Source organism: Marmota monax, unplaced genomic scaffold (assembly GCF_021218885.2).
Source record: "Marmota monax isolate L192 unplaced genomic scaffold, Marmota_monax_Labrador192_F-V1.1 WCK01_AAM20220418_F8-fsc00062, whole genome shotgun sequence".
Taxonomy (NCBI): Eukaryota; Metazoa; Chordata; class Mammalia; order Rodentia; family Sciuridae; genus Marmota; species Marmota monax.
The window spans coordinates 3,832,282-3,856,999 of NW_026695221.1; the positions used below are offsets into that span (position 1 = coordinate 3,832,282).

The 24,718-nt window shown below is 41.0% G+C and overlaps 1 protein-coding gene across 4 annotated transcripts in view; it reads right to left on the reverse strand.

The window, feature by feature from the left end:
* Positions 1–24,718, reverse strand: part of Ntm (neurotrimin) — a 978,825-nt gene that overhangs the window by 391,725 nt on the left and 562,382 nt on the right. For 2 of the 4 annotated variants that reach the window (XM_046432820.2, XM_058575237.1), the window contains exon 1: positions 13,801–14,777. In XM_046432820.2, the coding sequence (XP_046288776.1) occupies positions 13,801–13,967 (167 nt within the window). In that variant the 5' untranslated portion in view covers positions 13,968–14,777. Of the gene's footprint in view, positions 1–13,800; positions 14,778–24,718 lie in introns of those variants that run through there. The other 2 variants (XM_046432819.2, XM_046432821.2) reach the window with 2 other exon arrangements.

The window sequence follows — 24,718 nt, forward strand, 5'->3', positions numbered from 1 at the left end:
TAAATTATAATAGTTGAGTGTTGAATTTGATAGAGTAAAGGTAGCTACTGTATCAAATGAACTCCAAATCTCTGAAGCCTAAATACAGGTTTATTGTTCCTTGGCGTAGTAATCTAACAAGGTTCTGGGTCAGTTGGCGGGGCAGCATGTGGAAGCCCTGCTCTGTGCTATCGCAGTCATTCAGGGACTTGGCTGATGGAGCATCTGCCACATAGGATGCAGGTTTCCAAGGTAATTTTGGACATCAACATCCAGATGGCATAAGGAGAAAGAGCATGATGAATTTCACATGGGAGGTTTTTATGAACCAATCTACACATAACTTTTGCTTACATTCCTTTGGGTAAAACTGTCACATGGTTGTACCAAATTCAAGAGAGACTGGGAAATGCAGCCAAGCGTTGTGCACAGGGAGAAGAAAAAAATAATTTATATATATATATATATATATATATATATATTTTGAACAGATAGAAATCTCTTTTGTAAAAGGAGTGAACCAAGTAGAATGGTTCTTGCCCCTCTTCCCATTATAGACACAGGGAAATTGAGGCTTGATAAGATGCTTCTCATGGTAAGGTAAGATAGAGCAGGGATCAAAACCGAGATCACCTTGACCCTGGACCACTAGTCACTTTCCAAAGACAATGAACCTTGCTGAGTCTTTGCAAAAGCTATTCCACCACCAAGATGTCTATGAAATGCACCAGTCCCAGTGCTCCATGACCCCACTGTGTATTTCTACACACAGCTCCCAGGATCACTACATGCAGAGCATTTCCATTTTCCCACCATGGATACGGTTCACGATGGGCACTTCCCACAGCAGTATCGATCACACAAGTAAAAAGTTCTGGACACTGTATTGAGTAGCTCACACTTCTGCCAGATGAGTATCCTCATTTTAAATGGTGATAAACTGAGGCATAGCAAGGTTAATCAATATTTGAATTGTTACACACCTGGGTAACTGAGCCAGAATTTAAATCTGGGAAGGGATCTGCCTCCAGACTGTATGCTTAGCCAGGATCCCTTATAATTCTTCAAGGTAAGATTCACTTAAGAAAGAAAACATAAAATAAAATAATGGACATAGGGTAATTTGTTAGATATCAGGCTCACAGCCTGACTGCTGTCTAACTGCCTCTTCCTTCCCTTCTCCCTCAAGTCTGTAGGCCTTGGGCTAGAGACAAATCCTTATTTTCCAGTGTTTATTAGATTTTCTATAAAACCCCTTGTGAAAGTGGATATTTAAAGGCTCTTTAGATTCCACACATGGAGACTTTATGAAGTGTGTCACACTGCCCCAGTGATTCCCTCCTCGTTCCACTCTCTGACCTAGAAGACAGACCCAACAAAAGCTCCTCACCCCTCCCATGGCCCATAGTTTTAAAACATCAGAACCCATGCCAGTACAGATAGAACAGCTTCCTCTGTCTAGTAAAAGATAAACAATTTTCACTGTTAATAGCCTACTATTATTCCTAATAAATGTTTCATTCACTCAACAAATATCCGTTAATATATCCCATGTTCCAGGCAGTAATTTAGTCACTATAAATGAGAGCAATAAACTCAGTGGCCTGGTGGATCTTACATTTTAGGGGAAGAGGCAATAAATAAGTAACAGATGAATAAATAACAGACTTTTCTAAGTGTTAAGGGCTGTGAAGGAAATTATAGCTAGGTAGGAGGATAGAGTGTTGTGGGGCTGGGGGAGGGCTGTTTCAAATAGCATGGTCTGGAAGGCCTTCTTGGGGGATGGGATATTGGGGCAGATGTGTGAATTCCATGAGGGGTCCAACCCAGGCATTTTAGCAGATCCTGGCAGAACAAATGGACTTGGTGGGTTCCAAGTGTGCAACATGCATGTGGGTGAGGTGACATTGATAGGAAGAGTAGAGAGGACTCAGGTAACTAAAATAGCTTTTATGCCATTGATATGTTTGCATTTCATTCTGAGTGTAACTGAATGCCACTGTAGAGTTTTGAACAGAGAGTCATATAATTGATGTTCTTAAATGATAACTAGGAGTATTGGATGGAGAATTGACTGTGGGGGAGCAGGGTGGAAACAAAAGATTAGATGTCACCAGAATAGCCTAGGAAAGAGAGGATGGTGACATGGACCAATGAGGCTGAAAATGGTGAAAAGTGTTCTCATGCAGGGTATCTTTTAAAAATAAAAACAAATTGGATTTACACACAAATTAGATGCAGCATAGGAGAGAAAAAAATAAATTAATAAAATATCTGTTAAGAACTTAACTTGAGCAACTAGATGTATGGTGATGCCAGTTTCTAAGATTGGGATTGGCTGAAAAAGGGGAAAGCTAGATAGTTAGGCATAAAATACGTCCAGTGTCAAGAGCACGAATTGGAGGACTCCAATTTTAAATGTCATTTAGGTATAAAAAGAAGAGCTATAGGTTAACAGTAGGATAGACAGTGTAGAAGTCCAGGAACGTGCTCAGGATAGAAAGTAAATGACTGAATCAAGGATCGGCTGTGTGTGATATGGCCTCTTGGTGTGTGCTCCACCATCCATGGAAATTATGAAGAACATGGAGAAACAAACATTCAGAAGCCACAATGAATATCAAAAAGGACACCTGTCCAACTTTCAGAGCTCTGGTAAACAGGGTGTAGAATAAACACACACATGTTTGGGATGGCTCTAGAAGTGGAACTAACCCAAGAAAAAGCTAGGGTTCATTTTAAGAAATAAAAATGATGGAGGCATTTGAAGAAGAGACTGGTGATTTTGCTGGTGAAGGGTCATGAAATTCAGAGAGTAGAAAGATTTGGGAGTTAGGGAGAGGTTTGTAACTGGGTCTGGGTTTTAGATATGCAAGACCATGTAGTGATTAGAATCTGGAAGATGCTGCATGGCCCAGGAGGTTGGGGTCTTTGACTTCTGAGGAGACTGAGAAACCTAAGAAGAGACAGTAGGGTTTGTCCTGATGATCCTGGAGGAAAAAGAAGAAAACCAGTTCTAATTACATCTCTAACCACAACCAGCCTCTCTGGCATTTGTAATGGTGAGGCTGGAGTCTGGACAGGGAAGGAACACTCATCCCCAAAGCATTCCAATCCCAGAAATCTACTCCATGTGCTGTCACGGCTCATGTTGTGTTTGGGGACTGGGTGGTTGAACCAGGCCTTTCTGTGGTCCTTTACATATGATTATTATTACTTGACAAAATTCTTTCTTTACCTACATGTGCCAGTTTCCTAGGGTTGTACCCAAACTGGATAGATTTAGACAACATAAATTATAATCTCACAGTTCTGGAGGCTGGAAGTCGGAAATCCCGGTGTTGGAAAGGCCATGCTTTTTCTGAAACCTGTAACGAAGAGTCCTTCCATGTCTTTTTCTAACTTCTGTATATTTGCTGGCCATTTTGACAATACTTTCCATCCTGGTACAACACCCCAACCTCTGCCTTCAATGTCACACGACAACCACTCTGCATCATGTCTCCTTGTGGCCATTTTTCATAAGGACAGCAGTTGAATTGAATTAGGGGCCCACCCTATTCCAGTACAACTTCATCTTTATTAACTACAGATTGATTGTCCCTAATCTAAAAATCTAAAATCCATAATGCTTCAAAATCTGAAACTTTGCAAGCACCAGCATGACATCACAAGTTGGAAATTCCACACGTTGAAACTGTGCTTCAAGTTGAAACTATTTAAAACATTGCATAAAATCATCTTCAACCTATGTGTAAAAGCATGCATGAAACATGACTGAATTTTGTGTTTAGTATTGGGTATCATGGCCAAGATATCTTATTATGTATATACAAATATTACAAAATCTGAAAAAAAAATCTGAGATATGAAAAATAAAAGTGAAGCATTTTGAATAAGGGATAGTCAGCTTGTATATCTACAATGACACTATTTCCAAATAAGGTCACCTTCTAACATATACAAAAAAGGAAACATATTCAATCCACAACATCATGGTACTGCTACTTGCAGTGTTCATGATATAACAAAATTAAATTAAACTTAAAATAATGAACTGAATTAAAAATAATTTGCATATATTCTCTTTCTTACTCATATGCTCTTTTTGAGTAGAATTGTTTCATATTGCACTCTCCTGATGTGTATTTTTGTCCAGAGATGATTATTCTGAGTGAGAGCACTTTTCCACTCAGGTCGTACATTATAGCCTGTCTGAAAGCCAGAGAAGATCAAGAAATTATTTTCAGACAAACACGTCTTTCTTTGCCTCCATGGGGCCAACAAAGCTTTGTCTGAAGGTTGATTTCAGTTTTATAATTTTCCATCATTCTGTTGGTTGACGCTGTTTTCATTTTAAAATCTATTATTTTTTAAAATCCATCAGCAAGAATGTAAGATTAATTTTCATGTTCATTTCATAAGACAAATCTAACCCCTCTCAAAAGCTTTCTAAGCCAAAACATTTCACACTGATAAGACAAAAAGTTGGCCAAACACACCCAAATAAATCCAAATAATTCAACCATGTGAATAAAAGATTTGGGAGAAAAAGATCAGGAAAAACTGAGACTGCTATATATAAAAGTTCATTGTATTTTAACAAATTTAAGCCCTTTTGCATTGGGTTAAGGTGGAAAAATACCTTCTGTGGTCTTACTGGTGGATTCTGAGTTTCATTGCAGGAGGCACTGGTCTTGCCCCAAACTTTCCTAAAAGAAAAATCACCAAATCCAGAGGCATCTTTCTCTATTTTCATATCACCATAAAAGTTCAAAAAGCCTGACCTCCCAAGTTCAAGAGATATGGGGAAAGGAAAAATATAGAACCAGAGAACATAACAGATGGAAGGACTTAAGACCCCCAAGAATTGACACCCCAACTCTATTTTTTTTTGGCCAGTAGATATCAGTGGAATTATCATGGAAAAATCAGTCCCCCGAGGAAAAAGTGTCTATCAAGCAAAAATCTGTACAAAAATCCCTGATAACCTCCTTCACAAACCATTCTGTATGACTTTTCTGAGGGAAATTCATGTTCAGAGCCATGTACTGTCACAATTCACTATATAACCATCTTGATAGGAAAAATGAAGAAATACCTTTTTTCTCACTCTTAGAAATAAAATATCTCAAGATGTTATTTGAACTGAAGAATATTCCTAGGATCTAAATAGATGTGTAGGAGAAAGCACCAAACCAAACCAAGGAAATAACAAACCAAACACCACAATTACAGCTGGATGAACAGGGATTTTTTTTTTTCTTTCTAGATCTTTCTGAAGCAAGACACAGTATACCTATCAAATTTCAGTGAGCCAGGTACCCTGGCACACATCTATAATGCCAGTGACTCAGGAGGCTAAGGCTAGAGGGTCACAAGTTTGAGGCCAGTCTGGACAACCAAGATCCTATGTTAAAATAAAATTTTAAAAAATTAAATAAATAGAAAGGGCTGGGGATGTAGCTTAGAGGTAGAATGCCCCTATTTTCAATATTCACTACTGCAACAAAAGAAATAAGTCTGTGTAATGATAAGGGTGTCTAAGATACACAATTTATTATAAAAATTGTTAATGTGTATATATGCTATACACATACATTTATATGCACATGTATATAAATATGAACTAAGTTGTAACTATGCACCAAGCCATGCACATTATTACATTTTATCTCAAAACAACAACACTTTGTGGTAGACAATAAACCATCCTTTTTAAGCAGGGAGATGAAAAATTTTGCTGGTTAACACTCGGAGAGTTAGAGGTAGTGAACTCCTGGCTCCAGTGCGCTTTCCTTTTAGAATATCACTCCTGATAGAATATAAGTCAGCAAAACATTGTTCATTGGTTCTGCTGTCATTAAACTTCTCCATTGCTTCCTTCTCTTTTTGGCACATACATGCAATTTGAATTAATTATATACTAAACAAAATAAATACTAGTTTCCTAAAAATAGAATATTATTTGATAATGTATGTGATGTTGATGATATTATTATCAGTTATCTAGTATACAATGGGAAGCAAAATTATCTCTGATGATTTTTAACCCCAAAGAACAAATATGGTTTTGGCATGAATCATATATTTTTTGGTATTACCCAGGAAAGATAAGAATGGTTCTATTACTAGAACCAAAAATTTAAAAAGAAAGACAGAAAGGAAGGAAAGGAAAGGAACATATGCACCCAGGCCCCATCCACCCTGTCCCAGTGTCATGATATCCAGGTGCATTGGTTTGTAGAATCATAACAGAATAGCTTCCAGCTAGATTTCTTCAATATTTCATTCCAGAGAAACACGTAGAAATGTTCAAGAAATTGTAAACTCTCTGTGGGAGAATCCATGACTGCAAACATCTAAAGTAAAAAGCTGGTGGAAGAACCTAGAATAAATCTTCCTCTGAACAAAGCAGAGCAGTCCTGGGATTCTCTAACAGGGACGGCTGGAGGCCAGCTGGGGCTTTGTTACTCTAGGCCATGAACAACATAAAAACCTCTACACTCTTAAGGCCCCATTCCTGAAACACTTCAAGAAAGGAGCTTATAGTACATCATGACAAGGAGGAACAACCAAATTCACTGAGTCCCCAGCTGGAGAGACACTTGGCAATGAAGAAGACATAATGAGACAAGCACTCTAGTAAAGAGAGATGACCAAAAAGCCAGACACAAGTGATTCCAAGTCCCAGGCCCCACCACCTTCTGAGTGTGTGATCTGGAAAATGGCTACTTTTCACATTGATTTTTGATCTATAAAATCAAGATAATAATTGAATGCCCCTTATGGAGCATCTGTGAGGATTTAATGAGATTCTGCTTTCTATGGTTTGGATTGCAAGTGTCTCCCAAGTGTTGAAGTCCTGGTCCCCAAGGAAATAATATTAAAAGGTGGAGTTTGGGAAAGTGATTGAAGTGATTAGGAAGCTATAATCTCCACAGTGGATTAATCCCTAGATGGACTCATAATCTGATGGCATTATTGGGAGGCAGTGGAAACTGAAGGAGAGGCCTAGTTGGAAGTAGTTACTGGTAGCTTGTCCTTGGGGACTATATCTTATCCCTATTCCCCATCCCCTTCCTTGTGTGTCCTTGTGTTCATTCTCTCTCTCTCTCTCTCTCTCTCTCTCTCTCTCTCTCTCTCTCTCTCTCTCTCTCTCTCTCCACCCCCCCTCCTTTATGGCTGCCATAGGGTAAGCAGACCCTTTCTCCACTATACCCTTCTACCATGATGTTTCCACAAGGCAACATGTCTACCATGGACTGAAAACAATGAGCCAAAGCAAATATTACTTCCTCTAAGTTGATTTTCTCATGCATTTGTCACAGAAACAAAAAGCCGTCAAATATTGCTAGAAATGTGCTCAGCATGGTGCCTGACACATAGGAAACACAATTGGCCCATACTGAGTCAGAGCTGGAGCAGGAGAAGCTAGGATTTGGTGCCAGACAAAACCAGTAGTCAGGAGAGAACACAGTGATACATATCAGCTAATTGCCTCACTGGTAGTCCACAGGATGCTTTGGGTCTTAAGAGGAAAATGCCAGCCTTCCCTTAGACACAAGCTATCCTGAGTTACGACTCACAGCTGGATGAAGGATTGTATGCTGGATGCAGTCCTTTCACCCTTCCAGGAGGTCTCCTTGTGCAAGATGGCTTATAAAGACCTTCATCATATATAAACCCAGGTGAGTGAACTCCCTGGTCTCTGCAATGCTTTAAACTCCAAAACACTGTGCTCTTAAAGGAGGAAAAAGGAGAAACATTTATGCAAAGCACCCATGATGTGGGCTCCAGTGACAACTGGCACACTCCTACTCCTTCTGCCCCATGGTTGGTTGAGTTTTTAGCTTTCTCATTTTAGTTTTTGGCTCCTCAATGGGATCAGTGTGCTTCCAGAAGCCTCTCTCCACAGACCCATCTGTCTATGCTCCTCAGAGCCACAGTCCACCAGCTGGATGCCTGGCAAGCCCCTGAGGTGAGTACACAGTGGTTGTTCCTGAGAGGGAGCAGGGCAGTTGACATTCATATGCTTCCTGAGTGGCATTGATATTCCAAAGGAGTGAACCATTAGCAATGGATCAATAGTTCTACCACAACACAACCACTGCAAGGGGGACTCTAAAATAGAAAGATGGGCAGAGAGGTGCTTTTCTATACCTCTCCTTACCTTGAAAAACTAATTTCCCTGGGGTCTACCTGGGGGTTGAGTACATCAACAGGGAACAGTATTTCTTCAAGGGCACAAGGACTTCATAGGGAAGTCACCTGGAAGGAGGAAGGAATGTGTCACTGCACAGCTAACAACAAATGGATAACCCATATAATCCACCGGTGTGCTGGGTAGAAAGACACCAGCTGAATAAAGTATATGTATTTGGTATCTGCTCACTAGTACCTCCACCACAACCACCTCACACAACAGAAACAACCTGGACAAAAGAGTGATCCACTCACATGACCAGGGAAGAACAACACAGGACAATTGATGGGAAGAAAAACAGACAGGCAAGGGAAGAAGCAGTGATCTCGGGCATTTGTTTCTTGATTCATTCAGGCAACAAATATTTACTGAGCACTTTCTATACACCAGACATTAGTGATACAGTGCTAAATAAGCCAAAGAATGGACCTATTCTCAAGGAATTTACAGTTCAATTAGGGAAGACAGAATTCATGTAGATAACAAAACAAATAAGTGAGATAACTTCAGAGGAAGAAGATCATTCTGAGGAAAAATCCAGGATGATCCTGATGGAAGTGGTTTTAGATTATTTTGATTTCCTTGTCAGGAAAGGCCTCAGTGAGGGGGACTCAGTGAGCTTGGGCCAAAATAAGAAACAGTTTTCTATGGGCAATTTGGGGTAGGGTATTCCTAATACTGGAGACATGAAGTCCTTATGCCCTCTTTGACTGGAATAAGTTTTCTGCGTTCATGAAACAGAAAGATGTCCAGAAAGTTTACAGCAGAGTGTAGGGAAAGGAAGGGCGGGAGGATTGTCACTCAGTCTTTATTAGCAAACACAATAGGCCAAGACCTCGACTCAGCATTGGGATGCAAATCCAAAGAAGGCACACTCTGCCTTCAAGAAGCCTAAAAGTACCTACAGAGACTAATAGAGACTCCATATGTTTATAAAATGAAATGTTAAGTGTTTTCCATGACATGCACAAAATGTCACAGCTTCCAAAATCTACAAGGAGACTTTTGGGGTCCACTCAAGAATCAAAACCACATTATTCTGTATTATTCCATGGAGTTGCCATATCAAAACTCAACTTTCATCATGTACATTTCTCCAACATTTTATTTTTAACTTATCCCAGAAAAACAGCATCATTCAGTCTCAAATTCTAGACACACGACAGAAGGTGAGTTCCCTCTTTGATGCACACCCAGGCAACAATTCACTTTCCTAATTGATGTTTTATTTGGGGAATCTCTGAAATATGAAACACAAGCAGTGAAATTACTGAGTGATTTGTTCATGCTTAGTGAAGATCTCTGAATGACACCCACACAGTTAACCATCTCAGACTCTCAGCAGCTAATGCCTTTGCTTTTCCATACCCCAGGGCACAGTCCTACCCATAGAAAGCCTCTGTTCTGATGGAGGGCACTCTGCTGAGGCCAAGTGCAGACTCCATAAAAGGCCAGGTTTAAATGACACATTTGGACTCAACCACTTGGCTACCTTCTTGTACACAGCCTGCCTTTTAGAAGTGGACCCAAGTCCCTTGAGGGCAAAGTCCATGTGAGAGTGAAAGCCCTCATCCTTTTCCATACTCCTATTCAGTGGTTCCTGAAAGAATCACTCAGTAAGTCTTTCTTGGTTGACCACAGTTCCACTGTAAAACAAAATGATAGAGAAATGCTGGAATGGAGTCAAATTGAATATAAGCAGAGGGATACTTTTGTTTTCATCTATCTATTCAGTAAAGATTTTCCAAAACCCAATGCTCAAGGCCTTATAAGGTGTAATCTTTCCTTTCTGAGACCTACTCTCAGTCCACAGCAAGAGAGAGAGTTAAACAACATTCAAAGTCTAAGCTGAAATGTGTGGGCAGACACCAAGTACCACCAAGGGATGAGGGGAATACAGTATTCAGGGGACCTCAGTTGTTGGAGGGGAGCTTGGTACACAGAGCTGGGTAGTGAAGTCTCAAGGTAACACTCCAGTCTTGTTGCCTGCTCCTTGTGATTTTAGGTAAATTCCTACGTGATTTTAGGTAAATTCTCCTTCCTGAGCTTCAACTTCCTCATCTGTAAAATGGGAAATAATTAACTCTGTTTTACAGAGTTATGACAATTAAATGTACTATGTACCTAAAATTTTCTTACTATTCTAACTGATCAATAATAAACAGTAGTATACATTTTATTAACATTATTTTTGGTGCCTCCTAATCTAGTTTAAACCTTCCTAACTACGCCACCTTAATCAAGTAATGCTAACTCTTCATGCCTCAGTTTATTCATCTGTAAAATGGGGATAATAATCATCATAAGAACTATGTTATAAGATTATTATTAGAGGTAAATAGTAAAGTTATGAGGGTGAGTGACAGTTTAGATATTATACAATACATTTAATATTCTCTAACATACAGTGAGTGCTCAATAAACCTTGACAAATAGTATTATTATTGTAGATTCTGTTTTATGTAATCTCACTTTCCTTAAAAATATGCATACAGAATATCAGCAGGAGGGCTGAAAGTGTGGGAGATTGCAAATTGTTTGCAATTCTTTTCAGACTGTCAATGGAATGTTAGGTGAAAGGTTTCCCAATACCTTCACAAAATCATTAGAGCTAATTGGACAAAGTAAAACATTAGAAAAAAAAGTTTCCTCAAATTAGAATCTGCTTCTGAAGCATTTATTCTTTGGAGACTGTAAAAAATCCTCAAAAAAGGATCCTAGTGAGAACAAAGCAGAATAAAATGCATTAGAGCAAAAAGTCCTCTGCTGGTTATGAGAGAAACTACAATCCCATAGCAAGGTAGATTAGGATGGCCTTCCAGGGCACAGTAGACATGATTAGGTCACTTGGTCATTATTAGGCAAAAGAGAAAGAAAGAGAGAGAAAGAGAGAGAGAGAGAGAGAGAGAGAGAGAGAGAGAGAGAGAGAGAGAGAGAGAGAAGGAAAGAAGGAGGAAAGGAAGGGAAGGAAGAAAGAAAGGGGAAGGGAGAGATAGAGGAAGGAAGGGAAAATAAGTGTGTACATTAAAAAAAAACTCTTCTACACACGCATTAAAAATAAATAGACTAATCCATAATCCTGAACAACTAGGTTATTGTAACACAAAATCAGGTTATGTAAAAATTTAGCAATTATCACCAAACAAAATATATTCTGAAATTCCTACTTGCCTCTCTGAACATAGAATTAGAAAATTTAGAGCAACTAAAACAACCTTTCTTCTTCTAATGCATTAGAGTCTAAAAAGAAAGAGGATAATCCCAAGAGGCATGAGTTTCCTACACACCAGTTGCCCATTACACCAGGTGCCCAATTCTGATCCTAAATCAGGGACATGGACAATAGTTGATGTCAGTTAGACCCAAGTTCATCTAATCCCTGCCCTGGAAGACTCCATCCACTAAGAGGGTCTTTCTTCTGCCAATCAGGACACATTCAGTATCTGGAGCTGGCACAATGGCAGGGGATTTTCTAATAGGGTCTTTTAATGCATGGTCAGGTTGGGGTCAATTCTAGGATCTAGAGAGAAAGCTCCACCTTATCTTCATTTATTCATCTATACTCAAACAAGACCCCTGTGTGGAGAGCATATGTATAAATACAAACATTTAATGCCTGAAAGAAACAGGGATGGGGACACCCACCACCACCCCGACAATTGGGAAAGATGCATGAAATCAAAGACAAAGAAAGAGAAGTCATCTAGTACCTGATAATGTGATTTGAAAGAGAAGCTGCTCCCCACCCAGGCCTGTCCCATGTTCTGCTGAATGCAGCCACTCTTTGCCTCTTTCCTAAGTCCTGATTCTCATGAGCTTTGTGGGCTACCTTCTAGAAACCAGGTTGTGGCTACTTTTATCAAATCCTCCTATAAGAGTCATAGTCAAGGCTGTTTATTTTTCTTCAAATCTCTATTTAGCTGACTACCTTCCACCTTCTCCTTGAGGGGAAAAATCCCATTTGTATTTAAAATGGTTCCCATATGAAGATGCCTCTATTTTGTCCCTGGAGGACTTCTCCTCACAGCCCAGGATTAGGGAGGAAGGAGTCATCCAGAGAACATTACATTTCCTTGACTGGATTACTTCAGAGGTTCATTTTTATTTTTCTATGTATGTAGTCTAAAATTACTGCATATTTGTAATTCCCATGAAACTCCTTTATAAAAAGATATACAGTCATTTTTGGAGAGGGGACAGCTGGATGTTTTATCTTCATCCAAAGTAGTTCCTCAAGAGCTCAGTGGAAGAGGTGGGCTTTTTGAATGAATGAGTAACTAGGAGTTTAGTGGACCCCATGGGGTCTAGCTCCCAAAAGACAAAGGATCTGGGGATGCCTATAGCTCTGTGTGGTTCCTTAAATCACACATTTGCTTTGGCAATGTCCAAATAATTCAACACAGTATTGCTGGTGACTCCTCCTCAACATTTCCTTTCCTATGGGTATCATCTTAAGCAAACAATCTGGTTTTAGAAGAACAGTCCTCAGTGGATAAAATAGTGGGTACCAGTATCAAGGTTATTTTTCTAAGAATCTTCATGTGCAAAGAATGAAAATACTGTCAGGTTTCCTTGTGTCTAATTCAATTCCTTGGCTTGGAAAACTTTATTAAAGAGGACATATTAAGTCAAAGAGAGTCAGGGAAGTCATTCCTATGAAGCTTTCTAACTTTTACCTCATGATTACTCTTTAAAAATTCCAGGGAGTAAAATATTTCATTGCAATCATTACGGTGTTGCCCTCATGTGAGTGGTATGATTTGTCAACACTGGAAATGGAGTTGGTGTTTCTGTAGGAAAGGTAATCAGGGAGATAGAATCCTCCTATTTTACACAAAGCATAGCCAAGATTATTCATTTCCTCCTCCCCAGTTCCTCTAAGCCTTAACCCCCAAAGCCAATCGAGACCCATCTCAACACTGAAACCTAGTTTCTGTTCCATAGTTGAGTTTTGCACACACTGCTTTGGTGGACAGTATGAACAGAACACAGTCCATCAGTGTAAATGACATTTTCCAAAGACAAATCGGACTCCATGACTTGGGCCTCAGAAAACCACATTCAGATTGGAGAATGCCTCTCTGCCCACCAGTTCATGGCATGGAGACACCCTGTCACAGTCAGGCCCAGAACAAAACACATGCACTGCCAGAATCCAGGAGCTTTAGTAGGCAGCTCCCTATGGCATGGAGGAGTGAGGACATTTATATGGGATAGACCCCTCCTATGGGTCTCATTAACTTCAGAGAAGACTATTCACATTGAGCCTCAGCGGGTCCCCAGTCGCTAGGACCACCAGGCTCAGTCCAGAGGGAGCCAGGATCACTGCCCTCAGTCTCAGAGACTACCTGGCCCAGCTACTCCTCACCCTTACCAAATCGCTAAGCCAAAGAGGTCAATTTAGGGGCAAACAGCTCACCACCAGAATCTGAGCATTTCCCTATGACTATCACATCCCCAGGCAGAGTACCCAATTCGTTTATGAATTGTGCAACCCAGGGAACCAGCAACCTCTCTGCCAGCCTTGGCATGCTACAATGCACACACCTGCACCCCTGCCCCTCACCCTAAACCCATACAAATCATCCTCAATTCGGAGAATGGCAGTTCCCTACCTGAGGGTGGCGCTCTCCCCCTGCCGGACCGTCACGTTGTCCATAGCTTTGGGGAAGGTGGCATCTCCGCTGCGCACGGGCACTCCTGTGGGTACAAGGAACAGCAGCCTGAGAGACACGACCACGAGGCACTTCCAGGGCAGGAACAGGTACCCACAGACCCCCATCCTCGACAGCCACAACTTCCCAGAACTCCGGCAGCTGCACGGCACACGCCCCCTGGGCGAGCACAGGAAGTGGGTGGGGTGGGGGAGCAGGCACAGGGACTGAGCGGTGAACTAGCCGCAACCGGGAGGCGCGGGGAGGAGAAAAGCGCGCAGACTCCTCCAAGTCTAATATTCCTCTCTCAAATCCAGCCTCAGCTTGCCAGCCTCGGAGAACCAGTTTCCACGAAAGACATCCGAAGTGGGCTTTCTCCGCGCCGCTTGGGCCAGGGAAGGTGGCAGAGAAAGGGGAAGCGCGAGGCAGGTGCAAGGTGCACGTTTCAGGAACCGCTTCTTCCCATTAGCAGTTCAGACATGGCACTTTGGAGAGGAAGTAAGCACTTTGGTACCAGAAAGGGAATGGGGGTGGGTTTCATCCAGCTACCCAGATGTGGACTGCAATTCCTCAGTTCGAACAAGGGGAAATCCAACACTTTCTTTGTAAGTTTCCGAGAAAGGCTGGTCACCAGAAACAATCTGTAACAATAGCAGATGGAAAGTAGAGCACGCAGGAGGCGACCAGGGTTGTGCGAGGTGACCGCTAAGCAGGCTTCGTGCAATCCAGAACCAGGGATCCTGCCGCAGCCGCCTCGGTCAACTTCCTCGGAAGCCAAATACGCGGTGCAACCGCCGCGATCAGGGCGGTCTTGGCGGGGCAGTGGCCTCGGTGGTGGCCGAGGCAGGAGCAGTGGGGCAGAAATGGAGTGTGGTGGCCCCTTGCTCGCTCTCTGGCTCGCTGGCTCGCTGAGGAAGGCGAGGCGCAGCCGGCACCGGAGCCGCGCGGACGCCACGCTCAGCGGCCGCCCCCGGCCTCCGCGCCGCCTTCCTCCCGGGAGCAGCCCCGACGCGCGCGGGCCCCGACCGCCGGGGTTGTCATGGCAGCAGCTCCATCCCTGACCGCTACTTTCTCCCGGTGCCGACTCGGAGCTAGCAGGCGGGCGGCGCGGACTGCGCGCTCATCCCGGCGGGTGCGGGGCGCGGGGCGCTGGCGCCCACCTTAACCCCCGCCGCGCCAAGCCGGGGCGGTGCACCAGCCCAGGCCAGGAGTTTAACCATTTTCCGCCTTGAAGAGCCAACACATTCCAAATTAAGAAGAAAGACAAAGTTACCATGCTGTCTTAATAAACCTGAGACGTCTTAATAAGGGTCACAAACTGTAAAAGGAAGACCCTGCAGCAAGCATACATGCACCTTTAAAATAATCAGATTAAGTCCATTAGCATTTAGAGTAAATTCAGAGTGTTGGATGTTTTAAAATAATTTCATTTTTTTTAATTCAATAATAGAGCACCCACCCATACAACCACCCTTTGCCCAAAAGCTACTAAAAACCCCAAGGACTCAATACTACCATTCCACCATTCTCAGAGATCTCCCATATATAAGATGGGAAAATCACAGAAACCTCAGTGTGTGAAAACAGGCAAAGTCGCTTCAAAATGTTGGTCAAGTTCTGACAATGGCTTTCTTTATTCTTGTTTTGTGGACAATAAAAGATGCCAGCCCTGCAGAAGTGCTCCCTGAGATGGATGAGTGTAAGCTCTTGCTTTATTTCTACTGCAGACTCCCGGGTTCCCTGGGCTTCACACTCTTGCACAGCTGATTTCATCTTTAAGAGGTGTGGTTTTTAAATTATTCTTGAAACCCAGGGAAAGATTGGATATGCCTCAGTTCCTGTTACTCATCCACTCTGCATGCTGCTGGTCCCTCTGTGCCTAGGTTATTGTTTCTCCTGTCATTTCAGCTCTGATGGAATGTGGTATAGGCCCCCTACTGGGCCTCACCCTTGTGCAAGTGAACAGAGAAGGCCAACCAGCTCATGGGTAATAGGCTGTGTTCTAAAAAATTCCAGTATCTGAGATCCCAGTGCAGACCTAAATTCTCTCTGCCTCCCCTATCCTTCAGACTTTTCATCCAATTTAACCATGATGTTTTAAAAAAAAAAATACAAAATAACAGAAAAATGTTCTTCCTCAAACACATTCAACACCAAAGTGACTGGATCATTATACCTCAATTATTGTAATTATCAGACACTTGTGTCTTAATAGGACCCTTGCAACTTTTGAATTTTGACTAACACCAATCATTTTCAGGTAGATAACATGTTAAGAATGACACAAGTACAGTTCACTCATCATATCCCATTCTTACTAGAGGGGGTCAGAACAGAGGTAGGGTTTTGAGATGTGGCCCAAACATCAGGGTAACACAGACTAAGGAAGTTTGTCTTTCTTTTCAAATTTTTGATTGGATAGTCAACAACCTTTCATAGTTGAGCAACTTATTAAAACACATTCTCTGAAGGTCTCAAAATACTATGCATTAATTCGTCATTAGACCAATTTCCCTTCATCCCCTCTGGTAACTTTTACTGATAGTAAATTCTTAGGGAAATCCATCTGCTACCTTTGGCCACTTGGAACCATTTGATATATAGCAACTAAAAATACCAGTTGTCAATTTATGGCAGCAATGAATGACTTTACTATAAAGAAGAAAAAATACATCTATGGGGAGCAAAAGGATTTCGTTTATAGTTTTGAAAGAATGGGAAGAGAATTAACCTATTTTAGCACCAGTCCATTCTTGTGAGAGCCTATATTTATCTCCGTTTTCCAATGGGACATTGTGGAAATAGGAAATTGAATGATTTCACCACATTGAGCTCTTATGTGAGAGCAGACATAAGGTGTGAGATTATATTTGCTGATTTTCAGCCTGAAAAAATTTGGGATTCTTTCCCAAAAGCCAAAGGGGTGACCTTTTTCGTTTCAACCATCTTTCCTGCTCCCCCATTCCAGTATCTCTTCTTATATACCACATCATACCACATCAAGTGGAAACAAATACGAGTCATGGAGAAGAGAGAGGGACTCATTCTGGGATCTGGAGCCATTTCCCTATAGGGCTGAGAATAGCAGGGATTATTCCTTCTATGATAAATTCTTATTCAGTCTCTTGCATCTAATTCCCAGGTAGGTACAAATGAGCATTAGTTTTTGCATCTAGGAATGTGGATAATGACAACAGTTCCTCCCAAGGGGCCTACATACATGATTAACTCTACAGGAAAATACTTAGAAATCCATTTAAGATGGAAGATACTTTATTAATACATTTTCCTTGCCACTACTTCTTTATTATGGCAAGCCAGAAAAATAATTCTTATAGGCCCTTTAAGATGAGCAGTTTACAGCCATCTGAATACAGTTGATCTAAGACACTCAAACCATCTTTGTCTCTGGCCATGAGAAAGGATGCTGAGCTGCAGCATCCCAGCAATTGCCAGCAGAAAAACCAGCAGAGCTCAGGTATCTCTCAGGGCAGACAAAGAAAATCCCCTCACAACCTCATACCTGCTTCTTGGGCCCTGAGATCCAAACTTGATTCACAAATGGAAGTTAAGGAAGTGGCAAAAGGTCAGAGATGTCCATAGATTAACAAGAATGGATTGATTTTATTCAAACCTCTTATTGGAGTGGTTTGAAAAGATGAAGATCAAAATCATATGTCAATTGCCTTTCCATCCTCTAATCCCTAAATATAACCAACACTTAGTGGCTTATCTTATATCCCATCTCTTGCTTCATAAAAACTGCTGGATTTATTTTATTTTTCCCAGCATATCCGAGTTAATGAAAAAGGGATGACAGTCGGAGCAATTTCATTATTTGTGTTCTTTATAGAAACAACTTCCTCTCTGCCTCCTGGAAAGCAGATGCCTAATGAGCGCCACCTCCACCTTCTTCCTCCCATCTCCCTCTCCTTCCTCCCTTCCTTCTTGCATACACATATACTGTACACATAAATCAACTTGTCACAGCTTGTCTCTGTACTGACAGCTGTAATTGCTTCAGGTTATAAAAATATCTATAGGACAATGCCTTTCAAACTCACAGACACACACACTCACAGAGGCACACCAGGTGCGTGCATGCACACACACACACACACACACACCATTGCCTGAGTGAAAGAAAACAATCATATTCCTTTTAATAATCTTGGGGCTGCAAAGCAGGGGAGGGCAGAGGAGATCATTGGAGTGCTGGCAGTCGGGGGAGAAGACAGGAGTGGATGGAGACTTTTGGCAGCTCCAGCATCTAGTCACTGAAGCAGGGATGGAACAGGAAAGAATTCCTCATGAAAGGGAAGTCAGCTGGGTTTGGGGTTTTTTGTTTTGTTTTGTTTTGTTTTAGTCTGTGTTACCTACAGCAAGTCAGAGTAAGCTAAAGAGCTGTGACTATTCCACCACACAAGAGACCAAAAGAAGAGCACTAGCTTAAGAAATGCCAGTCCTACTTCTCCTTTTCTACAAAGGCGAAAGGCCCCCCTCTCCTGGTGGAGATTTCAAACAGAAGTGCAGGTCTGGAGATGAGAAATGCAGGGCAGTTGAAGAGTGGCAGGACATCAAATGGTTATTGGAAGATTTAATCAGAAAGAGCAGTGTAAATCTGGATAAAGAGATGCCTCCAGGGGTGTACGGAAGGGCTGGGCTCTGGAAAAATACATGCTATTTTTTGCTCCTTTATGAATATAGGATCAAAATAAAATCGTTGCTCGTCTGGCCTGCAGTCCAGCATGTTAGGATTTCAGCAGGAAGAGCAAAAGGGTAACTTGAAGAGGGCTCCAGGGAGAGAAAAGGGGTCAGGAATAGAGAGAACCAAGAAGGAGGGTATGAAGAAAAGGCCAAGGTGTGGTTTCTCTACACTTTGAAAGCCATAAAACTTTATAAGAGATGCATAAAACAGAGAGATGGTATGAAGAATAATTGGAGGTAGGCAGAAAATTAATGAGGAGCAGGATGGATGAGTCAAAATCAAAGTGCCAAGAAAGCACAAGGCAAGTACCCAGAGGACACGTCCCAAGAGTCGGGGGTCATTGGGGCAGAATCTTTCCTTATGTAGGTTTTAGGTCACGGTAAGACCCTAGACTCATAGAATCACAGAATGATATGCTCAGAAGGGACCTTGGAAGGTGCTTAGTACAACCAATTCATTTCCTAGGAGAGGGTTTGAGCCCCAGAAGGACATAAGGGGACGTAAAGTTAATAACCAGCAACACAGGACAAGAACTTATTCCTATTCCTGTGTTCTTTTCACTACACCTGTCAAGTAGTGACACTGCTTCACAGCTAGATAATAAAATTTCTGCTTTTACTGCTTCATTGGTGGGACAAAGAAAGAACCACTAAGGGCATGATACTATAACTGCTCAGTATACCTCTGCAGGTCCAATGAGAGTCTGTCTGTCTGTCTGTCTGTCTCTCTCTCTCTCTCTCTCTCTCTCTCTCTCTCACACACACACACACACACACACACACACACACACACATATATGATATATGGGCTGAGTATGTGGGACTCAATGGTTAAGTTCCCCTGGGTTCAATCTTCAGTGCCAAAAATAAAATGTAGGGAAGTAATTTGTGTACTCAATAGACGTCTGTTTAACACACACTCAGGACTGGCTAGAGCAGTGAAAGAGAGACAAAAACAAAAGTCATGAGGGCCTTTCTCTCTTACGGCAAACTGTATAATGGGGAGAAAGATGGATAATAAACAAAGAATTCCAAAAAATAAGGGATGTAGTTATGATGAATACTGTGAAGAAGAAATGGAAGAAGGCACATGACAGGAGGTTCTCAATCAATCTGGTAGATGAAGAGATGTTTCCCTAAAGAAGTGATGCTAAGCAGAAACTTAAACTAGGAAGAGATGTAGGGTAGGCGGTGTGGGCAGGACCTTCATTGAAGGTGGACTGTACCTACTGTGCATGACCCAAGACCAGAAGGAGAAGAAGCAGAAGCCACCATTTATCGTCTCAGTTTATGTTCAGTTAAACTAAGGATAAGTACCCTTGAAGGGCTGCTATCACCTTCAATACTGTGTCCATTCATTTATTCATCCTTTAAGTACATACTTATCTACTAACAAGGGCTGTGCACTATGGAAACACACCAAGCAGAAGTCAAATGTACACCTTCTCCATGGCTAATGTAGGACCTTGGAAACATTACTTAGTGGTACTAATGGTACCTACTGCAAAGGGTCAATGTGAGGCTGAAATGAGAGAGTAGGTATGAAGGTTCAACCCAGAGCCCGGCATCTTCTGTGCCTCTTATGCTGGGACTGGAGGGATCTGCATTTGAACTTGCTTCCATCTTTTCCAGTCACCATACATGGGAAGTTCAGTCAGAGATCCCAGGAGCAGCCTGCAGAGTGGAGCACAGGCTCAAGAGAACTCACGTTGTTCACATCAAGAAGGGGCTTCATTCCAGAGACAGAAAAGAAACCTCATGCTGAGATGTGGTCAGAAACAGGAAGTTGCTTAACCTTTGTATACCCACGACAGGAAGAGTGGTGACCCCATCCCTCACCCTACTGTCCCATCCTCAAATGACTAGCTATCAAATGACTACGGTCTGCACACAAAATACAGGCCTGTGGGAATAAAACGTGCACTTGGGAAAGAGGATTTAGGTTTTTCTTCCTAAAGCAGCCTGGGAAATTTTATCTGTTCCCATATATACCACAAAGACAATAACAGAATCAGGAAAAAAGAAGAAGCCCACAGGCCATTATAAAGTGAGCCACACAATCTGGCTCCTTCCAGGAACCTCTAATTTCTTCTCTGCTCCCATGTGCATGATGGCTGCATCCAAAGCTTCCTCAGGTTTGTAGGACTTGACATGCTGTAGTCTTCAATAGACTAGTCATTTTGTAATTATATCCCATACCTGCCTCCTCTATCCCACCCCCCCCCCCCCCAGTATTGGGGACTAAACCCAGAGCCTGGTGCATGGTATGCAAGTGCTCTACCACTAAGATACATCCCTGGCCCTTTATACTTTATTTTGAGACAGTGTCTGGCTACATTGCCCAAGCTGGCCTTGAACTTGCAAACTTCTTGCCTCAGCCTCCTGTGTCACTGTGGTTATAGGCATGGGCCACCACATATAGCTCCTCTCACCTACTGTCTATATCCCAGGACAGTACCTGGAATCAGTTTTATAACCCCTGTGAAAAAGTTACTTGTGTACATTCATCTAAATGCACATAAACACATCACATCTAATGTTTGCAACATTAGAACCAACTGGTTCTAACCAATTCTGGCTGAAGAGTCAGGAAGTGGTTTCTGGAATCTAAAGAGCTCTATGCATGGAAATCTCACCAGTCTCAAATCTGGAGTTTTCAACCCCCAAATGAACTCTCAGAGTAACTTGGTTTATCTGTTTTCCTATGCCCCTTTCTCTCTAGACACTCAGCTATTACTCATGTCTCTCTTTAATCTTTTATTCTCACATTATTTGAAAGTTTTTCTTCTCATTTCCCAAGTGAGAGTAACTGCAGAAAAGGTAAATTATAATGAGATGAGAATTTGCTCAATAATAAATGGGTTTGATTATACTTTTTTCTGGAAATGACATTTTTGTATTTTTTAAACCAGAGGGCTTGGGTTCTAGTTTCAGTGCATTTTATTACCTTAGATAAGTTACTGCTTTTTTAAAAATTTTATTTATTTTTTATTGGTTGTTCAAAACATTACAAAGCTCTTGACATATCATATTTCATACATTTGATTCAAGTGGGTTATGAACTCCCATTTTTACCCCGTATACAGATTGCAGAGTTACTGCTTTTTTAAAATCTTAGCTCCTTCATTCTCAAGAGAATCAACATCTTCATTATGAACTGTGGATAGTTGTGAAGATGTAATGGCTAATTTATTCCATGGGGCTAATGCGCTTTTGAAGAATTAAAGGAATGAATCCAGAGGAAGATAACAACACAGAAGAGAGGCTGGAGTTTGGGGCCTGGATTTCAGTCCCAACTTACTGGCCATGTGGAATTGCCCAAGTGTCTGCCCCTTTGCCTCTAAACAAGGAGTTTGAATTAGATGACTTCCAAGGGCACTTCCAACTGTAATAGTCTATGATTATATTGCTTCTCAATACTCTCCTCAAAGACAGTTTACCCTTCAGATTCACTCATCAGTCCCTCCTGTACAGAAATAGCCTCCTCCTATTGCCTTTCCACTCTCCCCATTTACTAAGGTACCACTTCAGAATTCAGAAAACTGTTGCACGAAGTAATTAATGAGCTGCCCTGGATCTGAGGCAAGCCGATGGAAGAGTCAAGATGATTAAAAGTCTTCCGATAAAGGGTTTCTTTAAGGAAAAGAAAATCCCACAATGCAACCAGCAATGTTAATCTTCAATAAATACGCTGCTAATATTTAACTGGCATTTATTTAAACTTACAGTAACTGTCCTATTAAATCTAGATTAATTGCCCATTTGGGAATCTTCCCCTAAAGCCTAGCTGGGACATGGCTATCTAGATCATAGTCTATGCCAGGCATCCAGCCATAAAGAGAATGAGTAAGCCATTCTTCTAAGACTAGACTATTAGTACAACATGGTTGGAAGAGTTATTAAAACTTAACTGAACTAGTAAGTTGTATGCTCTGAGTTCCTTTTTTTTTTAATCTGCTGTATGGGATGATTTGATGTTTCCTATACTCGTTTTTCTCTCCCTGTTTGTTTTATATTGATATACACCCCCCACCCCCAGCTAATTTTTGATTTTTTTTCTTTTGGACTTCATATTTTATGCTCATGCTGCTGTGTTTTTGTCTTATCTCTCTTGAGTTTCTTGAATAAGCCATTTAGGCTCCATAGCAAGTTCTGTAAACACACACACACACACACACACACACACACATATGTATATAATTTTGTGTGCCACAGAGAACATTTTGTAATGGTAGTTGTATATAAAAGATTAAGAGCTATGAAATAATACCTGAGTCTCTCTGTTTTGGAAGGGGCAGCCAGAGTGTAATTGGGTAGAACTGATCTTTGTTATTCCTAAAATCAATCAATATTTTTTATTATGAATACAGTGCTGGCTGGACTTTTGTGATGTAATTTTACTGTGATTGTAACACATTTACATTTGCACAACTCACAACCACACACACTGGCTTTGTTTTATCTATGTACTAGGGAGACATGTGGATGTCAGATAAACACTGAATCAGATGGGCTAGTGTCTCACTCATGCAGCAAGGATGAACAGAATCTAAACTTTCCTCAAGAAAGTGGAAACTCTGTGAGTCTAAAATAATCTACTTACAGGTTTCTGAAGGGTTAGTTCACTGAGTTAGTGCTACAAAAATTTACCATGTGTGTAAATTTGTAAAACCTGGAGATCAGATGGATTTGGATATGGGCACAGATGGGAAGAAGATGGGGTACCAATGAGGTAAGCAGAAAAAAAAATTACCCATTTTTAAAGAGAGCTAAGCACATTTTTCAAAGATTTGTTGTGGAAAGCTAGAATTTTTGATACTATATTATTCAAGTTTTTCTGTATTTATAACTAAGGTAATAAGTAAACCACTCATTACCTTTTTTCTATTTTATCTCAGTCATTGTCAAGTTAAAAACCTATAAGATCCTTACAATGTCTTCAATTAATAAAACAAAAAATCCACCATATGCAAATCATCTTTTTTTCTTTATTATATTCATGCTTAGGACTTTGGGAAATAAACATATTTCTTCATTGTTCTGCATCACTCTTTTACCCCATCTGCTGTCTTCATGCTCTATTGTTAGGAGTTCATGTCCTTCTATAATGAAGTGATGAAGGATGCAGTTGAAACATCTTTGGGCTTCCCTTCTATCAAGTCAACAGGCATTCCCTCCTGGAAAGGAATGATCTCCCTAAATCTTGTGTGTACTTTCTTCCTGTAGCTTACCCAAAATCTGAAAGAATTGAGCAAGTCAGAGGAACTTATGAATGGCTTTATAGAGTGGACTTATGTATACTCAGGTAGCTCTGAACCTGGGGGAACAAGGGGGTAAATGTTATGAATGTGCATGTGAATAAGGAAAAACATATGAAAATAATTCATCTCAGCTTTCACAACAGTTTTGACAAGGTGTCAGAATCAAAGATGCCTTTTTAAAAGTGGATGATGAGAAGACTATCTTTTATTCCCCCCAAAGGCAGAGAATTAGCTTAGAGCTAAGACACAAATCAAGGATAGATTGACATGTTTCTATATGGGGATGTATTAATACCAGATTCCCCAAAGGATAGTTGCTAGGACAAATCAAATTTAATATTTTTACCAATGAGCTGTCAAAGGAAATTCACAGAGAACACTCTCAAGTTTGCAGAAGACATCAAGTTCCCTTAAGTAATTAAATTTTCAGCTAACACAGATGAGCTGAAAATAATCCACAAAGTTATATGAATATGCAGAACAGTGTGTAAATAGCTTATAATACACTTTAGGAAAAATAAAATATGTTTATATGATACTGGACTCTAGCTGATGGAATAAGAGACAGTGATGTGGGATAGATCAAGCATGGATCCTGGAGTTAATGACTTAGACTTTAATTTTCACAAATTATAGCTTTAGCTTGGAAATTTGTCTTACCTCACTTATCAATTTTCTCCCATATTAAAAAGGATTATCACTTGTCTGTCTTATTTGATGTTAGCATTAAATGAGATAATATATGAAAGTGTACAATAAAGTACATAGCCTGTAGCAGCAACTTGACAAATGTCAGCTAGTGATTGATTATTCCTTTACACTCCAGGAAAACAACCTTGTAATCAATTATTACCAGTGGTTCCCATTGCAAAATATTTTGGAGTAGGATACTAATGATTATGTTCTGTAGC